This window comes from Megalops cyprinoides, chromosome 25, assembly GCF_013368585.1.
Source record: "Megalops cyprinoides isolate fMegCyp1 chromosome 25, fMegCyp1.pri, whole genome shotgun sequence".
Taxonomy (NCBI): Eukaryota; Metazoa; Chordata; class Actinopteri; order Elopiformes; family Megalopidae; genus Megalops; species Megalops cyprinoides.
Window position 1 is genome coordinate 12,737,616 of NC_050607.1, and position 17,814 is coordinate 12,755,429.

Sequence of the window (17,814 nt, forward strand, 5' to 3'; positions counted from 1 at the left end):
TGCAGGAGCAGGCTGATCCCCCACGGTAAAGCTGCCAGTTCCAGACTCGCTCAAGCCTCCCTTTTGAAGCACAAGTGAACCAACAAATCACACAGTGCCTGGACTGTAAGACGCATGCAAAAGTGCATTAACATGCTTGAATCAGAAATAAAAAATTAATAAAGATGCACATGAAATAAATCCCACCCCCCCACCTCATCTTGAATTCCATCCACACTTGTGTTAATTTCTGACAACCTCAAAAAAATCTCTGCAAAAAAAAAAAAACAGAACGGAGTTTAATTTTTATTTTTCCATGTTTCGTTTTTTTCAAATTTTCTTTGTTGTTGGAGCATCGCGTCGCCCCCTGTGGCCTTGGAGAAATGAAACGCTTGTTTCAATCAGCGGTGTTTTTAAGAGAGGCAGCCCAATTGAAATGACTGTGACAGAATTCTCCATTTTCATGCCGGCGTGGCTTGTAATACACAACGGCTTATCGTAATTGAAAAACTCTTGAAAATGTGGTTTCTTGAAAAAAAAAAAAAGGTTTGTTTGATTTGTTTAACAGGGTAATGTGGGAAATTTGATAGACCTCTGAAGCTTACAGTGCTGGGGTGTTTGATTTTGGCTGGCTTGACGTCGCCGTTGCTATCGCAGCTGCCGCTTTGCGTAGAGCACATGAAAGTCTTTCTAATCTGCTATAGCTCTATAGCTCCAAAGTCTGGCTTTTAATGTGAGATGAAGACCACATTTTGATCCACTTGGACCGCCGAGAGGTCAGGCTGGGTGCGCTGAAACGTTTTCTCGTCTTCGTCTGACAGTAATGAATGGAAACTTTGCAGCTGAAATGGTGCACGAGCCTTTTATCTTACATGCACAGCCAGTATGCTCCTCTCCAGCTAAACGGTAATGTGCGTGTCGTTGTTGATGGTGAGTGCAGGTTACCCACCTGTTTCTCTCCTGCCTGCCACCTGCAGACTGTGCCATGTGCCTCCCTGGCGTCCAGATGCTGCCCACATAGAGGCTGAGCCGAACCCTGAGACTTCCGTCTGCACCGCAGAGGATGCTGGGAATGTGCCGCGGGCGCAGGAAGTTCCTCGTCGCCTCCCTCGCCCTGCTCTTCATACCGGCGCTCACCTGGCTCTACCTGTCCGCCGGCAACTTCCAAGGTATGACACACCTGTGACACCACACGCACACCGGGTGTGCTTATTAGCTCACCTAGTTGCGGAAGCCGTGCATTTCTTGTCATGTAATTGTCATTTGATTTGATGGAGCCTTTGTGCTGGTTGGCTCAGACAGTGCATATACCATCCACACATACAGGAACTTAAATGAAGGGAAAGGTCTGCACTGGCAGTAGTGGGGAATAAGGGTGGCCTGTTATTTTTATAGTGAAAGCCTGTTTCCTGAGTGATGGACACCTTGGCTGTATTAATGGCTTAATTGATTAATTATGGCAGTTACTGGACATGAACAGCAGCAATCTCTTGGTTACAAGTGACTCAGGATGGTAAGAATTGGTACAGCCTTTTTATGTTAGTTTAGTTTTATATTCACTTATTTAAGCTTTCTTTTTCTGTAAAAAGTAAAATGGTTCGTTTGATTTAAAAAATATTCCCATATATATCTGTGTATTTTTTCAATTGGGTTTCATGCTATCAAATAAAAAATAAAGGGACAGCGAGTGAAGGAGTATAATCTTGCTGAGGTCATTTGGGTGGAGCAGGGGTAGAATTATGTGTCTCATTTTGTTTCTCTGAAACTGAATGAAAATTGTCTTTCTTCTAAAAACTTGTGTTGCACACAGTCTGAGAATATATATGTTTATATACATTTATTGTTGTAGTTAAACATTAATCATACTATATTTTGTCTGTAAAAAAATTAAAGCACACCCCCAAATTATTACCAGAGACCTGTAATTTCTGCTGCTGTGTTCAGTAAAATCTAAGGTCTTAAACAGAAGCACATTTTGTACTCATCATTCCTCACAAGGTTTCTGAATTAATGAACCATTTATGCAATCATTTTTATAAGACTGTTAGTGAATAACGACTGAGCTATGGCATTGAAGCTCTTTGTATTTTGCAGCCTGCCTCTTTAAAAGAGCTAATGGCATTTCCCTAACACAGCTCAATCAACTGGACTTTTTGCCAGCTCTCTCTCTCTCTCGGATAAATCAATGAACAATTATCTCTGAAAAGATGTACAATAAATACGAGTGGCATTTTGGAAATGATCAAGTTCGTGTTCTTTTATGTCGGTGTCGTCTGTAGAGCCTTGCTAACACGGGCTAGCAGGGCCATTCAGTTGCCCTTTAGGAAGATTGACAAAGTCATAAAAGGAATGACGATCACACAAAGGAGGTTCAGCGCTCAAGGTCTCAGCCATTTCCCCGTTTCTGTCCCCTTTTTTTTCCTGTAATAATGTATTAATGAGTTACTGTAGCCTGTCTGAACTTGATTACAGCCGCAAGATGATTTAGTCCAGGAGTTTTCAGTGGTATTTTAATGACTGCGCGCCGAAGATTGAAATTCTGCAGCTATCACAATGTTAATTATGATTAAGGCTGCAATTTTGGCTTGGAGGTCGCGGTCACCACGGAAACGGTGCATTTGAAGGGAACCCATAATAAGCCTTCCCTGCCCCCTCCCACTGAAGGATGCAAAGCAATTATTTGACTCAGTAGTTTGCATCCTTTTGTCGTAAAATGAAATTCTTGACAGGACATTGCCAGGCGTCGGGGAGTGTGATTAGGTGCGAGAGCGGCTCGCTTTTGCACGTCGGCTCGGCGGCCGTTTCGAGATGAGGGCTGGCACGTGCGCCGTCGCCATGTCCTCTGAAGCCTTCTCCTTATATTCGAGCGTTTTTTTTCCGGGAGGATCCAAATGAGATGATCTTTGACACAGCCATGACAACCTGTTTTTACCGGTCGGAGCCTCGACGACCCTGATGGGAGAAAGGTCTCGGAGAGAATTGGACTGCCACATTAAAAATAGATCCGAAAAAGACTGCTCTGTGTTGACTTCAGGAGAAACGCACAGGGACAGCCGACTCAGAAGCTGGCTGGCCTCGGCGGTTAATTGCGGTAAAGTAAGAATAATGCACTGCTCAAAGTTCCCACTCCATTTCCACTCCTCTCACACAGCCAAGTCTCTCTAAAATAGTTTCAGCATCCTACACAGTAAGCTCTTCAGAGGCTGTATCTAGTGGCAGTTTGCAGCATATTGTTATCAAACGGAACCAAAAAAAGTAATACAGAGGAGGAAAACTTCAAACTCAGGAAACAAGAAAGTAATTTTCTTAACTTTGCCTCTATAGGCAGTGACCTAAAGAGAAAAAACACTGCATCACACTGACAGTTTCATTTGCAAATCTACACATTGGTACAATATTTCCTCAGATTTTCTACTGAAGCACCGACCTTGGTCACATCCGCACCTTGAATATACAGTACGCTCTCACTTGCCATCGAAGGGTACATTTTAGGGGGGATTTATGTGTTGCTTAGATATTCTTCCCCTCCTTAAATTCTGTGTGTTTTCCGGAATGTCAAGTTCCCCTCCCCGGTAGGTGATTTCTCACCGTTTCATCACGTTAATGTGTCAGAGGAAACACAGTCGTCTCAACCCTGTGATCTGGGAGGCGAAAAACAGGAGCCGGGCCGCCGGAACAGTAAAAGTGACATATTAATGGGAAATTAATCTCGGGCAGCGATTCCCTGTAGTACCTGTGTACCGGAATTGAGCACGCCTCAATATCTTTCCCTATCTGAAGCAATTAAAGGGATTCGATGTCACTTTCTCATTCAGTGTAAACAGCATTAAGTGGGTCGTTGTGCGAGGCAGAAAATGGGTCTTCTAAGTGGATTAATCTGGGCTGCTCTGTGTGCTGGTGCCGCTCTCAGAAAGCTGTTCGCCTGTGTGTTTCCTGCACACGTTTGCCTGGCTCCAGCATGCCTTGTATGTTATTTGCAAACATCTTGCGTTTGGGTAACGTTAAACAAACACGGACCCGACGCGGCTCACCGGGCCTTTATTTTTTATGGTGTGTGACGGTTCTTATGTTTGATTTGATGCGCCGCGTAACGCAAACGTCTTTGGCGGGCGGCGCGCTCCCGGGTAAATGACCCTTGCACAATATGCGCTGCGCCCGTGCTGAGTGTGTGCGCCGCGCATCAGCAGCACAATCATCATTAAACCCAGGCTCCGTGGCCAGCGCCGCTTGCGACTCATAAAAGCGATTGGCCACATGTCATTTTCCGGAGGGGCGGAGAAAATGCAGATGCGCTCGATATTGAGATTGTAGGAAATAACAGCGGGTGAAATTAACCTTACACGGTGCCATGCCTGAGTTCCGCACACTGCCCGCACGCCGTACGCGCACACACACCCACGCGCGCTGTTCACATATATGCTGTAGATATGCTCTCGTTGTTGCGCCTCTCCGGGAAAAAGAGAGAGAGAGAGTGTTGGATCAGTGCTGAAATGGAGAGGGGGAGAACACCATGTATTTGGGCCCTCAAGATGGTTTGCAGCCTTCAAATTGAGTGAGAGCGGGGCTTATTAACATGTAAAAGAGCGATGTAATTGCCTGTCTCCGTTGTGTATTAGCGGCTAATAAGATAATGAAACTGTACAGGCATTTAACTATGGGGCTAATTATGGATTATTGATATTTAGGAGAAGGAAAGCAAGTTCGGGGACAGAAAGCCTTTGAATGACCAGCTTGGATTCGTGGGTAACGGGAGAAGATCTTTGTGCGACGCAGAAAGACAGGCCGTCCGCAGCTGATGGAGCTTTGCATATTTGCAGCCTGTCTGTCTGTGCACAGCGCCGCTGTGCTGGGTGTTAACGGTACGGACGCGCTGGCTGGGATGCAGATGGCTGAGGTGTAGCTTTCATACATTCCTCGCCCCCTCTCTTCTCTCTGCCTCCCGCTGCATTCGGAAGCACAGGCCAGCGCGCGCCTGTGACACAGGAGAAGGGGTTGGGGTCCCACTGTGGGTGCTCAATGGCGCCCTGTGCCCCGCCCCTGCGAAATGCAGATGAAACTGACTCCTGTGACTCACGGGAGCAGGTGGAGGAGTCCACTTCGGTCTTTGCTGGGGACGGTGGAGCGGAGCAGAGCAGACCAAATTCATTCTGGGCTGTAAATGGAGGTTTGCCCTCCATATTGGTGGGAGTTATTTACTCTGTTACCTGATATCCGTGGGTGGCTGAGGGTGATCTCCTCTAGTAGCTGACGCCTGCCAGGAGTCACGCGGCCATTTTTATCCTCTGGTGCAGGATGCTGGAATGGGAGTCAGACCACAGAGATGGCATTCAGTACTGGGTAAGAGGGAGAGTCCAGTACTCCCTATATTGCCTGTGTTCTGTGGAAACGTGTGTGTAGGCAGAGATCAGCAGATCTCCAAAAAAGGTATGATCACTTCTCCTGTGATCGTTCCTGGCATCTCGCCATGGCAACAACGTGACACGTGATGGTGCGCAAATGTAAAAGGCTGTGCTTCTCGAGCAAGTCCCACGGGACCCCTTTGAGCTCCCTGAGACGTGACACGAACCTCGGATGCTGTTTGGGTCACAACCTTTGCGTTGATGGTGAGAGACTCGGCTGGTAGCCTGACAGCTGTTTGTCTCTGAAAGGCCTTACCTTGCGAGATGGCCGCCCCCGCGGCCGGCCCAGCGCGTGGGAGGGACGCAGCGCTGCTGTCCGCAGCTCCGGCTCGGTGACACTGTGGAGGAAACTGTCGGAACACGGGGGCGTGTGTGTGGGTTTGGGTGTGACCGTCATGCAGCCCGCCGCATGCCCGCCGCCCCGCCGGAGATGGGCGGAGATTTAAGGAGCTCCACCAGGCACAGGAGCCGGGGTTTTAGAGAGGCAAAGCTCCTGCGTCGGGATTGTTTGTGAATGTAAAATGAAAACCTGCCATGAAGCCACTTAATTATAAGCCTTGGGTTTATTGGATTTCTCAGGGTCACCTCAATGGCACTAGAGCGATTTATTTTTTCCGTGCTTAAAAAAGTGCCTCCACCTCTGCCTCTGACCTTAAACTTCTCCGTGTCTGGCATTACATGGGTGTTGTCTACCCTGCAGTAAGAAAAATGAGAAAAATCTGTCAAATTCTAATTCTCTCTAGCTGTGAAAGCTGAGGAAAGCAATCCTATACATACAGTAAGAGTGTGGCCAAAAACAAGCCATTCGGTCAATCTTGGCTCACGATTGCCTAAAATAGCAACAACGCTTATGTTTTTAGCGCTCGTCATGCATTAACAGCAATTAAAACAGTAAATGTCACAACCAGAAATAGAAAATAAATTATCTGGACAATTAAATTTGGTGCAACGCCCAGGGAAGGGCACTGTGAATCAGCTTACGCATTCTTCATTTTTTGACAGATACCTTGATTTATTTACAGTTTTTGTTTTTTTTTTCCAGTTTTCAGTGTCCCCAAACTGCTGGCAGCCGGCTTATCCCCGGGCTGAGTTCGCCAGCCTCCCTGTGGCTTTCAGAGCTGGCTCAGAGCCGCCGGAAAGTTTATTTCCTCTCTCTTCAGCGAGCCCTCCATGGGCATTTAAATAACACCGCAGCTCCACTGTCTGTCACGGTTAGCCTTTCTCACCCTGTCTCTTAGCATGGTTCCATTCTGACACCAGAAACACTTTCTGCCACCAAAATAGAAGAAAAAGGGTAAACACTGTGTCACTACACATTTAGAATTGTAAATAGCACTCGCAGTAATTGGGTCCACTTTCAAACTGAAAATACGAAGGTAGACCAAGTAGCATTAAAAATAGCTCTGTGTAAACTGAACTCGGTGTATTTTATGTCATGAACCTGTTTTTGGATCAGTGGGGTGAAATCCAAATGGTGTTGTGTGACCGCAGGGTTTGTCTGTGAAGGGACGCTCACTGAGGGCAGAGCTAAAACCCCCTGCGTGTTTGTGATCTCCCGTCAGAAGTCCGCTCCCTGGCGGCTCTGTTCAGCGCCTCTGAAGGCGCGTTTTGTGGCGGGTGTCAGCGGGATGTTTATCACGCTGTCCGGCGTCGGGCTGAAACTGCTGACTCGCGCGCCGCGGCCACGGCCACTGCCGGCTCCCCATCTCTTATTTACACCCCCCCCCCCTCATAAATAAACCATGTGTTTGCGCTGGCGGCCCAACAAAGCGCTTTTCCGTCCACATAATTGGGACATCCATGTACGTCCACATTTCATTTTGTCTCCTCCACCACGCCCAGCCGGCACAACACTATGCAAATCCTGCAAAGGTACCTCCACACCAGACAAGGCGCTGAATTATCAGTGGAACACAATTAATTGAAATGAAAGATTTCATACTGTTGGATCTGCTCAGACACGGCCGCTGCCAGGGAATCACTGCAATCAAAGCAAGTTCTCATCTTTACCGACGCTCAATTAAAAAAATAAGTAAACAATGAAACCCTTCTCTCCATGCGGAACCTGGCGCATTTATTAATTTATTCCTTGTTCGGTCGGCGCGTCTCCCGCTTGCTTTCACTCTCTGCTTTCACGTGTACGCAACAGGGAGCGTGCTTTCTGAAATGTCATCTGGAACAAAGTCAGAACGCCCAGGGATCCGCTCTCCACTAAAGCTAAAACTAACCTGCGAGACGGAGCAGTTGGCACAGCTGGGCCGCGAGGGCGGACCTCGCCAGCACCGCTGCCACACGCCTCAGATCATTAGCTTTTTGACGACGCGCTCCATAAAGACAGGTGTGGAAACGCGGGTGACTGGAGGGATGAGATGTGCTGCGGAGTGCTCTGCAGTCCTGGTGAGATTCCTGGTTCTCAATCAGCCAGTCAGCCAGCTGAGGCACCACGGGGGCAATGACCGTGTTGTCACTATGACCCCCCCCCCCCCCCCCCCCCAAAAAAAAAAAAACAAGTTTTTGTGGCCAGTAACAGTAGGCCATTTTCACATTGTCATCTCACTCTCACATAGCCACAATCAGTGATCTTGTTACTGTATTTAAATGATCTCCCAAACTCAGATCAATATGTGTTGTCAAGCACTGGTCAGTCTAATAACACTCGGGGTACTGGAGTAACACACCTGCTAATGTTTAGGCCTGTTCATGCTTTCAACTTCTGGGCACCAGACTTCTGTTGTACCCATGAAGGCAGCACCTCTCATAACACACACCTCATACTGTATGTATGAGTCTCACGCAAGCAATGCCAGTCTCCCTGGATAATGCCTTGTGATCGCAAAGTCAATTAATTATGCATGGAATATAATATAATGCTGTGTAAATAATGTATGTCCTATGGGACTGGGAGAGGGACTTTGGTTGTCATCAGGTTTTCCGTTACTATAAATGTTATGGAGGATTCACAGTGGAGAGACTGATTAAAATTAGATAGGACTGGTCAGTTGAAGAATGACTCATGAGGTGCCCGGACTGAATGAATTTTATTAGATCCAGTTTAATGGGTACATCATTTCAGCAATGAACTTAGATTTCATCCAGGTGGCGATTCCCACCTTGGAATGGTACGACTGGAGAATTTCTCGATGCTTTCAGTCTGCAGTTCTCTCTTCAGCAGAATCACAGCAGACCAACTGAGCAGGACAGGGTTATCACACTAACGTAACTGTGTCTATGGGCATACGAGGACAATCCCGTGTGAATCAGTCTCTCTGGTACAAACCCCCCTTAAGGCTGTGCATCTGATCGTGTGTGTGTGTGTGTGTGGGTGTGTGTGTGTGTGTGTGTGCGTGTGTGCGTGTGTGAGCGTGTGTGTGTGTGTGTATGGGTGTGTGTGTGTGTGTATGGGTGTGTGTGTGTGTGAGCACGCGTGTGTGTATGAGCGTGTGTGTGTGTGTGTGTGTGTGTGTGTGTGTGTGTGTGTGTTTATGAGCGTGTGTGTGTATGTGTGTGTGTGTGTGTGTGTGTATGAGCGTGTGTGTGTATGAGCGTGTGTGTGTGTGTGTGTGTGTGTGTGTGTGTGTGTGTGTGTGTATGAGCGTGTGTGTGTATGGGTGTGTGTATGGGTGTGTGTGTGTGTGTGTATGAGCGTGTGTGTGTGTGTGTGAGCGTGTGTGTGTATGAGCGTGTGTGTGTGAGCGTGTGTGCGTGTGTGTGTGTGTGTGTGTGTGTGTGTGTGTGTGTGTGTGTGTGTGTATGAGCGTGTGTGTGTATGGGTGTGTGTGTGTATGGGTGTGTGTGTGTGTGTATGAGCGTGTGTGTGTGAGCGTGTGTGTGTGTGTGTGTCTGTGTGTGTGCATGTATGAGTCCATGTGTGCGTGTACCTGTGTGTGGGGAATGTTTATTGTCTGATGAAGCATGTGGCAGAGATGTTTCAGTTTGCATGCAGTGCGTGTCTGACGCAAATGGCTGTGACAAACCGCGAGGGCAGCACGGCCTAAGCCGGGGACGGACATATGTCGCCTACGCCCCACCCCCCCCATCATTGCCTGTCATCTCCACACTCCCAGAGCGCCTCCGCCTGCAGAGGAGGCCACTGCTTTCACATTCGGCCTGACTCAGCCGGAAGGATCTCTCAGAAGCAGCACCGCCCACACGGGGGCTGCGGGTGGCCGTGAAGGTGCTGCCGTGGGCCGGCACCAGCGAGCCCCTGTGCATCATGGGACGGGCCAGCCCTCCTGCGCGCTCGGCCTGCGTGAGAGCAGGTGATTGATGCTGCTTGTTGTGGGCGCAGATGCTGTCCCGTGAGGCGTGTTTCCGTGTGGCTCCGCGTATGTCTGAGCATCGACTCGGGAACCTCGAGGAACCTCGAGACGAGCCGCAGAACGCAAAAAGGAGGGAGAGGAGGCGCACCAAAACAAGCAATGCGCCACCCCCATCAGATCGGGCAGACCCACTCAAAATTCGTAATCGACCCGCCGATCTAACAGCTGGGTAGTTTGCTCCCCTGCCGAGCCGAGCCGGCAGGGTGCATTCACGCTGCTCAATTATGAATGATGTGTTTCTGTAGTCTACAGTTCAAAGGGTGCGCCCTCGCCTCGAGATGCTGGTTCCATTCAGCTATAGTGATTGTCGTCTTTGTCTTCCTCATTCATCATTAGTTACTGGCCTCTGTGCGTCGCCACTGTCAATACTGAATAAGAGAACATGCTAAAGTAGTCGCTCCATTTTTTCAGTGTATTATTCTATTGTTTGTGTTTTAATTCATTCAGAGCTGGGTCATGGCCATTAATTCAAGCGTCACCCTTTAGAAAGCGAGGTTGAAAGAGCTATGCATTAGCATTTCTTAATGAATGGCAGCCGTTCTATTGGAATTTATTTCACACTGAATCCAAGTACACTGCCCAATGAATTCATGGTTATTCAGTGCGCTGCACTCAGTCAGTCAGTCAGTCAGTCAGTTGACCAATCAGCCAGACTTTTATTTGGTTGTAGTGCCCTTTATAACCAGTGCTTGAGTGAAATCATCTCGCCCCAAAACCCTTCCGGGCTGAACGCCCAGCGATGTTCCTGATCCGGGATTTACGGTTTGGCAGGGTGTGATTTACTCAGACCGCACCCTCCCCTTCTGCCTCCGCCTCCCGAATTCCCGCAGGGGTGACCCCGCGAGCTGTTGCCGCCGCCACCGTTAACGGGGATCGATCAGGGGCCTCCGGAGAGCCCCTTCCCTCCGCATCCTCTCTGCGCTGTTAACAGCCGGTTAATTCTCCCCCTCAGCCTGCCTCTGGGCCGCGCGCTGTAATTAAATTTGTTTTTGAAGAGGTGGCATCGGGGCAGGCGAGCGGCAGCCGGGATGGCGGATGTAAGAGAGGGTAATGCAGATTAAGGCTGAGTGCCGGGCACGGCCGCGCCTGATCGCTTGTTTGTTTGTTTCAGACAGCCCTCTTCCCCACCTCCTCCTGTTTTTTTTTTGTTGCAGAGGGGGTGGGATGGAAAAGGGCCTAATTGCAGGGCCTGATGGGAAACTCGGAGATGAGTAATTGGAGAGAGGCTGTGATTCCCGCTGAAGCCGCTCTGGCTTAACACCTCAGGTCGTGCAGTGTGTCAAGCGTTACAAACGACAGTCGTTTCTTCTGCGAGCACCCTGTGAGTTGCAAATCTGGACCGAGCACTTCTGAGAATTTCGCAGATTCATGGTCGGGGTGGGTTTTCATGAGTCGTGAGGGAGCGCCGATGGCCAGTGAAAAAAATAACCGTCTCACAGCACAATGTTCCAACAGAAATAGCTGTTTTCTCTGAGCCGTCAGTGGTTCCTGTAGAAACAAAGCAAAAAGCAGGGAGAGGAAGTTGTGAAAAAAAGAAAGGGACAGTAAAAATGACAAAAGCACCAAGCCAAAAATACATGCTGGATGGAAGTGGAAGAAGAGGAATTTACTTAGCTGTAGGAAGACAATGATGGTTTATTTAATCCGTCCATGAACGGCTGCCGCTGTGAACAATGGGAGCGTGATAACGGGCAGCACAGAGCTGGGCTTGATAGAAACAGCTCGTGGCAGCTGGTTCTGCAGTCATGGTAAGCGCCTCGCCACCTTGAAGGGCAGCATCAGTGACCAGTAGGTCTAGCCGTTTGGTACTGAGATTCTGGTGGCTCACAGCACAGTCCCCCGGCTTCAGAGCTCACGATGTGCGTCAGCCCTGACCTGCTTGCTGGAATCGAACCGCAACGCGCACACGCCGAAGGATTCACTCAGCAAGATGATTTTTAACCAAACCAAAGAGACCACACAGGAGGTCACTGCCGAAATAACTGTCACCCGTAATAACTTGTGGCCTTTAGCCCCTGATCATTTGAACAGAAAATGCTGGGCCAAAAATAGAAAAGCCGTGATCTGTTTATAACCCAAAGAAGCAAGAATATCAAATGCTGTTCCTGAAAGGCTGCATGTAGGCTGGTTTTGTCAGCCATTTTGTCAGCCATTTTGCTGTTCTTAGTCCAATTTAGTCAGGTACCTTTACACATGTGCATTCCCTTAAAGTACACTGTAGCAAAATATGTCTTGCTTGTACAGTTAATGTGCAAACATAAGCTTTGATGTGTTGTTCATAAAAATAGAAAAAGAAATTAGGCCAAGAATGTACTTAGGAGCAGAGGTCTTAGGAAAACAGAGAGGCGAACGGCATACATGCTGTTATGATGTACTGTAGGTTATGGAACAAAGGCAGTCAATGAACAGGCTCTCCATTTCACCACTCTCAGTGACTGCTCGCCCCCGATGGTCCAACCCATCTCTCCCCCACCTGAGAATCTACGGCGCAGAAAACCCCGCTGAACAAATACAGACAGGTCTCATTACTTTACTGCGTGCAAAAAAACCCACCTCCACCCTCTCCGTTACCGTGACAGTGCACATCCCTCTCCTGTCAAACACACGGCTGAGGGGAAAGAGGCGCTCGCCCCTCTGGGAAGCTCCTGTGTTTGTTTGCTGCAGAATGAGTGACGATATTGTATAGAAACCTATCGATCCCCGGCAGCCGGATCGATATGTATAATAAGAATAATAATAATGCCGGCGGCTTCCCGCTTCAGGTGGAGGGCTCAGGGGCCCGCGCAGCCTGACTCCCGGGGCAATTCCCTGCCCCACGGGGCGCCATTATGTTCTGTAATTACCCTCACCTCCATCATGAGCACCCCTCCCGTCCTCCCTCCATCCCTGCCTAACCCCGCGGGGGCCCGGTGTTGTCGCTCAGATATACTCACCAGGAGGGCTGGAACTACCACTGCTTAATTCTCCCGCGGACCCCACACAAAGACCAGAGTCTGTTTCCTCCTCCATGAAGAGTGCCTGGAGTGGCAGGGGAAATTGCCTCGGCTCAAATTGGAGAATTGCTTGTTGTTAAAGCACCAGGATATTGAATTACGCCGATGCAGGGCTGCCGAGGTCTGGGCTGTTTCAACACCCCGGCCTAACTGCTAATTGAAAATTACAGTACAGGCCTGCTATTTGCTGCTTTGCTGCTTGTCGGATTGTCTGAAAACGTCGAAAGCTCCTCGGATAAAGGGGGCAGATGAAATCAAAACTGGGAAAACGCGTTTACTCATAAGCGACTGATCTCACGTTAAAAGTTTTGCTTCGATTTTGTGCTTGGTGAATGTAACTTTGAGGCCCTAAGAAGCTGTCTGAACAAACATCATGTCTTGTTGTCTAATGAAACAAGTGCGTTTGCAGCTTGGATATTATTAATTTTAAACTTTATCAGAATTAAGAACTCATTAGATTGAAAATTGGATTCCCTCCCAACAGGGCAAACACTCTGTCTTGCAGCCATATTTTATGAAGCTCTCATGTTATTGGCTCCTAATGTTTAAGGGGTGTCTCTGTCTCCTCCTCCCCCCTACCCCGTGTCTCCGCCCCTGCAGTGAAGTCCCTCCCCCTGTCGCCCCTGGAGCCCCAGTCAGCCACGCTGCCGGGCGGGTCCCGGGACAGGCTGGCGCTGGAGATGCGGGTCCGAGAGGTGGAGGAGGAGAACCGGGCCCTGCGGCGGGAGCTCAGCCAGCCCCCCAGGGCGGCCCACCACCACCACGGGCGCCACGGCAACCAGTCCCGCACCTACTCCACGGAGGAGGGCACGGGGGACAGCGAGGGCCAGCGGGCGGTTGCCGCTGGCAACAGCTCTGACTGCGCGCAGCAGCCGCCAGTAGACAAATGCGAGGTGAGTGGGCCTGGGCAGAACGTTTACGCCAACCTCTCTGTAACATTCTATCAGTGTCACAGCAACGCTCCGGCGTCACGGCAACGGACAGGGAACATGAAAGGCTGTGTTACCCAGGTGACCCGTGAAAATTGCGCCCGTGGATCCGTGGAACATAACGTACCGTAATTCTGACGCAAACACTCACATTACCAGATAATGCCACGCTACATCAGTTTCAATGTTGTTGACAGCATTGATATTTCCATGGCAATACAGTAGCACACTCAACAGTAATCCTGTCTCGTGATTACTGTGGCATAAAACAGCTTCCAGGACTCAAAGAGTCTCCGAATTCATTTCCATTACTGGCAACGTAACCTTTGCAAAGCTACAGTATGATACCGCCACAGTAACACCAGGTAAGTGCGACACTGCCTTGATATTAGCCGTGTAATAGAAATGCCCTTCAGTCACCATATGTGCGCCTCACTCACACAGAATGCTAAAACAGGCAGAAATCCCCTCTCTCTCGCCGGATTAAATCCTAAAAGGCGGCCGCTGGAGTCCCAGCGCAGGCCCGTTATTAAAATCAATAGGGGGTTTGATTGGGTGTCTCCACTGAGCCATCCTCACAGATCGGTCCCATGGAGTCGGTGTCTCGGAAGGCCGGGCGTCTGTCAGAGCTCCAGTGAGGGGAAAATAAAGACTATTTTCATCTGACGTGACCTGGCTCTGTAACATGACACACATGCAGAGTAAGGGCAGGGGGCGGGTGACGGTGGGTTTTTGGCAGGGGACAGGGGGTTTAGGACCCTCTCAATAAAAGCAAGCAGAAAAAGTCACATTCCTTGGGGAGTCTGGCCAAACTTGCATGCGCTGATGTCATAGTCGTTTTTGCACCACACTCTTGTGGGACAGTGTAAAAATGGAGCATGGATTTTCAACCATGAATTAAAGTGGCTTTGCTATCAATGGTGTATTTGATGAGAGCACTTGGTTCAAAAAAGGGGACATACAATATGCATGCTCACCTCAAATGCACTTAACCATTGTCTGAAGTCACTGTTGCTATGGCGTTTTTTAATTGTCTCAGTGTCACTGGGTAACAACATTCCTGAGGCAACGTCTACAGGATTTCATTCCACTGTATCACCTGGCTGCCTAATTAACGCTATTGTTCTCCAATCAAACTCATTTGGCCAATTAGGAGAGTCTGTTATGTGGAAACAAATGACCCGTGGCTTCTGATTGGATGCCCTTGGTCTTAACTCCTCAGGGTCAGGAGCGGTTGTTATCTCGCCTGCTTCCCTGCTCTGGAGTGTCACTTTCTTATCGGACAGGAAAGCCCATTTGTCATCCGCACATAAGGACAAAGAGTGCCGCAGCGTTGTGGCAGTGTTGTGGGAATGTTGCACCTCAGCGTCTCCCTGACGTGGCTGTATCACTGCCCATCACAGCTGTGCAGAGGCGCAGACAGCGATGCTGGGAGTTAGATACTAGGATGCAGCGGTTCGCCTGTGGCCGTTCTGTCCTGGCTGCTGTGGTTGTTACAGTGTGTGCCTCCACACCTGGCCCCTGTCTGTGGCGCGCGCGTCTGCAGAAGAATTCCCGGCCTGGTAGGACGGAGACCGTGATTGCCAAGTGGCACGACAGGAGAGGAACCGCGCCGGCCAATGGTGCAGAAGGGAGAGTCTCATTCAGTGACAGTCGGGGCAGGGTGGACGACAGCAGTGACTAATGGAATGCGACTGGGTTTTTTTTTTAAAGCCAGCGAGGGGCAGAGGGCCATGGAACAGATGCACCGCCCTGCTGTAGAGAAGCACTGGGAGCCAAACCGCCGAGGCTTCTTTTGGTCTGCAGGGCGCCCCGGGCTGCTGTAGAGAAGCACTGGGAGCCAAACCGCCGAGGCTTCTTTTGGTCTGCAGGGCGCCCCGGGCTGCTGTCTGTTCCAGCTCATTCCCTTCGGCATCAGAACTGTCCTAATTGAACAAAGCCAGGTTTCTCCGACTCCCAGGCCGGGCGCTTTTTTAAACGAAAGCCACAAATGGTGAGGAGGCCTGACATGTCAGAGAAGATCAATCAACGGTTTCAGAGGTGAAACTTTGATCCAATGGAGTACACGCTACTGCCCTTTTTTTATGTGCTAGTCCAACCCTGCAGCATTTGGCTGGAAGGTTATGAAAGAAATGAAGGGTTTGTGTGAAAACTCACCATGACTTCTGCCGCAGTAATAGTTTCTGGCAGAATAAAAATTGGCGTGTTTTTACAGGTGAGTGACTAGATTGTTTGGAACATGTTCATATTTGCTATTCAGACACAATACATTGGTGATTAGGACTCTTGCGACCCTTCAAAAGAGTATTCCTAGGTTTCATATTTTAAATACACAATAGGGGTATTTCACAAGCCCTGGATAGCTTTTATCCAAGACCAAATCACGCATTTGGCTGGTAAGCTTGTTCGAATGGGTGATTTGGTCCTGTCAAGCAAGCCTGAGTCTTATAAAACACCCCCACAGAGTTTTTAGAGAACACATAAAGTGTAATTTAGCCACAAAATGGTGCTCAGTGTTGGGAGACCGACTGTAAGTGCTTCTGTTTGTATTTTCTCCCCTTTCTGACCTGATGGCCCTGTGCTTGTCCTTCTGTCCCCTCCTTTCTCTTAGACCATTCACGTGGCCATTGTCTGCGCCGGGTACAACGCCAGCCGAGACGTGGTGACGCTGGTCAAGTCGGTCCTCTTTCACCGGTAAGGCCCTCGCCTCGCCCCGGTTCCACACCCCTCGCGTTTTGTCTTGTTAATAGAGAGGTACAGGTGGGCTGTCGAGGCCTCCCTGTGTCTTTATTTGTACCAGATTAACAGCCTCTCCAAGTGCACACTCCTGGGTCTCGTTGCTACCTTCCTTTCACCAATCTGAATACGCCGCCGTCTGCATTCGGTTGCCAGGCAACAGCACCTCTATGAACTCTGGGGGAGATGGAGTCCTACAGTAGTCCTCTTCTCCGCCAATCATATTTGGTCCCCGTCCCGGTGTCTGGCGGTGTCGCGTGAGGACACGTTTGGAGGAGTGCGAGGGAGTCTCTGTTTGGAGCGGGAGCCAAAGCCCCCCAGCACAGGGAGTGCAGCTATCGATTATCAGAGGTCCCGCCTCGCCCCGAGCGGTGCAGCAGTGACAGTGGCACTTCGGCCTGGTAGTGCGGTCCGGGTGACGTCCTCAAGCCACCTGTTCTGCACCCTGCCCTTCTGTAAGAGTGGCTGGGGGTGGGGGGGCAGTCTCTCCAGCATTTTTCCTGGCTGGGGAGAATGAAAAGCAGCGTGTGGAAACAGATGCCATGGTGAGATCTGGTATCGGCCACACGCTTAAAGGGAGAGGCGCTGTGATGTAGCGGTTAAAGAGCTCAGCTTTCGGCTGCCAGTTTGATTCCCGGGTGGAGAGATGATGCCATGCGGCTGGCTACTTACGGCACCTGTAAATAGCCAGCTGTGTGAACGGGCCTCAGGTATAAATGTGAATTGTGTAAACTGTCGTGGTTAAAGCAAGTAAGGGATGTGAAGGCAGAGTTTCAGCCTGGGTTAGAGAATGATGGAAATGAGCAATTATTGTTGCTGAGGAATGGGCAACCCCGGTGAACCAGGCCTAGAGTTCACAGCTTTTTGAGCAGCCATAGCTGTCAGTAAGCAGCTGCGTTTTACCCCTGTGAACAGGTGGGTTTGTTTCGTATGTTTGACTTCTCTAAACTGTTAAAGATTGAGGCAGAAGAACTGTGGAACACGACCTTGGATTTTATTTGCTCCTCTTTCAGAATGCAAATTTGGTTATGTCGCTTTTTAATGTTTAAAAGCTCCATACAAAAAGACCCATTTCTTTGCTCTGCTTGAAGTGCAGGAGGATTCAGTTAACGCTGACTAGGGCTCATGGGCTGAAACCATGGGCTGCATCGCCCAATAAAAACAGCTCAGCCAGGGAATGGTACTCCAGTGGGCGTGCAGGCGATGTCATTACTGGCCAATCACGGAGGGGGCTGGAGGCTCACATTGACTGCTTTTATATCCATCGTGAAATCCAGGTGGATGACTCACAAATGGGTGACCTTTTCCATCACAAATGGCTTCTGCACCAGGGCAACGTGGGTAATTTGTCGCCCTCCACTCTAGATGCCTGTGGAATGTGTTTTTCTGTGTGTTTATTCCAATTTCGCCACATTGGACTCTGCAGAAAATGATTTATTTAAGGACGCCTATTTCCAGA

General features: G+C 49.4%; 1 protein-coding gene across 1 annotated transcript in view; it reads left to right on the forward strand.

Moving 5' to 3' along the window:
- large1 (LARGE xylosyl- and glucuronyltransferase 1) overlaps positions 1–17,814 on the forward strand; it is a 77,806-nt gene that overhangs the window by 19,440 nt on the left and 40,552 nt on the right. The window contains exons 2-4 of the mRNA XM_036520454.1: positions 957–1,148; positions 13,291–13,583; positions 16,231–16,313. Coding sequence (XP_036376347.1) covers positions 1,043–1,148; positions 13,291–13,583; positions 16,231–16,313 — 482 coding nt within the window. The 5' untranslated portion in view covers positions 957–1,042. The remainder of the gene's footprint in view (positions 1–956; positions 1,149–13,290; positions 13,584–16,230; positions 16,314–17,814) is intronic.